This window comes from Coptis chinensis, chromosome 3 (assembly GCF_015680905.1).
Source record: "Coptis chinensis isolate HL-2020 chromosome 3, ASM1568090v1, whole genome shotgun sequence".
Lineage (NCBI taxonomy): Eukaryota > Viridiplantae > Streptophyta > Magnoliopsida > Ranunculales > Ranunculaceae > Coptis > Coptis chinensis.
Window position 1 is genome coordinate 13,624,886 of NC_141458.1, and position 3,118 is coordinate 13,628,003.

Sequence of the window (3,118 nt, forward strand, 5' to 3'; positions counted from 1 at the left end):
TTTGTGATGGATGCGCAGAACGAGGAGCGTGCGCCACGACAGGATCAGATATTGGGGACTATACACGTGATTTTTAGTGGGGAGGTGTTAAGTCATAATGCACACAAAGACAAGGTGAGGAGGACCGCGAGTATCCAGCAGATTAGCGACAGGAATAATATGCCGCGACACCGAGTAGGGTCAACCGAGGACAAAGGCATGATCGTCTTCAGCAAGGCATATTTGCGAGCCGTGGACTCCCCCCATGAGGACGCGTTGGTTATCACGGTAGCAATGGGCAATTACATGGTGAAGAGAGTATTAGTTGATTGCGGTAGTGCAGTGGATCTGTTATTCAAGGGAGCTTTGGAGGAAATGGGAATGGACCCGACACAGTTGAGGCCCCCACGCACAAACCTATACGGGTTCAATGGCAGCATGACCGAGCCACTCGGAGAAGTCTTGTTGCCGGTAACCGTGGGTCCAGTGACCGTGTTCGCCAGATTCATGGTGGTAGATTCAACCTCACAGTACAACGCCATCTTGGGGAGGAGGTGGATTCATGAGATGAAGGCCGTCCCGTCTACTTTCTATCAAGTAATACGGTTCCCTACTCCGACGGGCATACATGAAGTCCGCGGAGACCAAGTGACGGCCAAGAACAGTCATAGGAGCACAGTGAAGCGGTTGGTCCACGGTACAGAGGAAGAGAGTTCCCATCCCAGGAAAAGGCAGGCATATCAATCAATTCGCCCCGTGGAAAGTAAGAAGGAACCAGCGGAGGGCCCAAAGACCCTAGATGAGGTTGAAGTGGTGAGCATAGGGGATGGGGAGGAAGAGAGGTTCACTTCGATAGGATCCGGTCTGTCAGAGTGTTAGAAGAGTCGGTTGGTACAGTTTTTATTAGAAAACAGGGATGTGTTTGCATGGACAATTGAAGACGTGACGGGATTAGACCCAGAATTTGCATGCCATCGGTTGCACATGAAGAAAGACGCTAAGCCGGTGAGGCAGAGGATGCGGAACATCAGATCGAAGTATGCGGAGGGTATACGAGAGGAGGTGGCACGACTGAAGGGAGACGGCATAATACGGGAAACTGAGTTTACCGAGTGGTTGTCCAATGTGGTAGCGGTACCGAAAAAGAATGGCAAGGTACGTATGTACGTTGACTTCACGAACGTGAATAGAGAGTGTCCGAAGGATAGCTACCCCATGCCGCAAGTAGATGAGCTGGTGGATAGAACAGCGGGGTACAAAATATTCTCATTCATGGACGCGTCTATGGGATACAACCAAGTCGCGATGTATGGGCCGGATCAGGAGAAAACGGCGTTTGTGGTAGAAGGCGGCACATACTGCTATACAAGGATGCCATTTGGGCTGAAGAATGCTGGAGCCACTTTCCAAAGGTTGGGGGAGAAAATGTTTGAAAGCAAGATTCGAAAGGGAATTGAGGTATACATAGATGATATAGTGGAAAAGAGCATGTCGGAGGAGGAACATTTAGAGGGCTTGCGGGAGACATTTGGGATACTGCGGAAGTACAATTTGAAGTTGAATCCAGATAAATGCACCGCCGAGTAACCCACGGGGAAAGTTCTGGGCTACATCGCGGACTCATCGGGGAATAGAGGCCAACCCGAGGAGAGATAAGATCGTTGATAGAGATGCCTTCCCTTGAGAATGTAAAAGGAGGTACGGTGGCTAGCGGGGAAGGGTGGTGGCATTAAATAGGTTCATTTCCAAATCATCTGATAAATGCAGGCCGCTCTATCAATTGTTGAGAAAAACTCCCAATTTCTTGTGGACGGCGGAGTGCGAGGAGGCATTCCAAGAACTGAAGGGGTATATGGGCAAGGCTCCGTTATTGTCCCGGCCCGAAGAGGGGGAGAAGTTGTACTTGTACTTAGGGGCCACTGAGTACGCAGTAAGTTCCGTATTGGTCCGTCTTGTAGATAGAGTGGAGAAACCGGTGTACTTCCAGAGCAAAACATTATTGGACGCGGAGAAGCGGTATAGTAGAATCGAGAGGTACGCCTTGGCATTGATTTTCTCGGCGCTGAAGCTGAGGCCCTACTTCGAGTCCCATTCAATTGTAGTGGTCACAAACTTGCCTCTCAAACAGGCGTTAAAGACGGAAAAGTCGGGAAGAATGTTGAAGTGGGCGGTGACGCTTAGTGCATATGAGATACAGTATCAGGTAAGAACCGCGGAGAAGGCTCAGGCGGTGGCGGAGTTCCTGGCCGAGTTCCCCGCTGAAGGTCCCACTTGGGGAGAGGAGATGGTGATGGAACCAGAGAAAGAGGTGGAGCCCGACGTTCTGGACCCTTGGGATAAGAGAAGTGGATGGAGGGTGTTCGCGGATGGGTCCGCCACCGACACTTGCAGCAGAATAGGGGTGGTGTTGGTCACGCCCGACAATGACAGAATAGAGCTGACCATGAAGTTAGGCTTCGCAGCAACCAGCAATGAAGCGGAGTATGAAGCAGTGATAGCGGGGATGAGAATGGCCGAGGATCTGGGGGTAAAAGAGCTGATAGTGTATTCGGATTCAAATCTCGTGGTATGTCAAGCTAATGGGGGGTTCACAGCTCGATGCCCAAGGATGGCGAAGTATCTGAAGGTGGTGCACGAGAGGGCCGGCAAGTTCGTAAAAATCCAGTTAGTACATCTGGCTCGAGGCAAGAATAAGCACGTGGACGCTCTAGCGTACGTGGCGGCAGCCATGCTTGGGTCGAAGGAAAGGACTATAAAGGTAGGACGATTGGAAAGGCCTAGTACAGTGGAGGTGGAGGAGGTATTTCAGATCAGTGACAATGAAAGGGGCTAGATGGATCCCATTAGAAAGTTCTTGGAGGGAGGGGAGGTGACGAACAAGAGAGAAAGGAGAAGGTTGGAACAGACGTCACAGAGGTATGTCCTGGTGGAAGGCAAATTGTACAGAAAAAACTTTAGTGGACCATTGTTGAAATGCCTAGGGCCTCGACTGGCCTTGGAGGTGTTGGTGGAGTTGCATGAGGGAGATTGTGGAAGCCATTCTGCGGGGAGAACCACTACACACCGGCTCTTGTCACAAGGATACTTTTGGCCCCATATGAAGAAGGACGCGGTGGATTTTGCCAAGAGATGCGACAAG

General features: G+C 50.8%; 2 protein-coding genes across 2 annotated transcripts; both read left to right on the top strand.

The window, feature by feature from the left end:
* Window positions 1-273: 273 nt before the first annotated feature.
* On the top strand, window positions 274-858 carry LOC147508072 (uncharacterized). The gene has a single exon (XM_086596766.1). The coding sequence runs from the start codon at window positions 274-276 to the stop codon at window positions 856-858; it is 585 nt and encodes a 194-aa protein (XP_086452892.1).
* A 973-nt stretch (window positions 859-1,831) lies between these two features.
* On the top strand, window positions 1,832-2,812 carry LOC147508073 (uncharacterized). The gene has a single exon (XM_086596767.1). The coding sequence runs from the start codon at window positions 1,832-1,834 to the stop codon at window positions 2,810-2,812; it is 981 nt and encodes a 326-aa protein (XP_086452893.1).
* Window positions 2,813-3,118: the final 306 nt, after the last annotated feature.

Bases quoted from the DNA above. Each gene is read 5' to 3' on its own strand.
- LOC147508073 (XM_086596767.1), top strand. From the start codon at position 1,832: ATGGGCAAGGCTCCGTTATTGTCCCGGCCCGAAGAGGGGGAGAAGTTG.
- LOC147508072 (XM_086596766.1), top strand. From the start codon at position 274: ATGGGCAATTACATGGTGAAGAGAGTATTAGTTGATTGCGGTAGTGCA.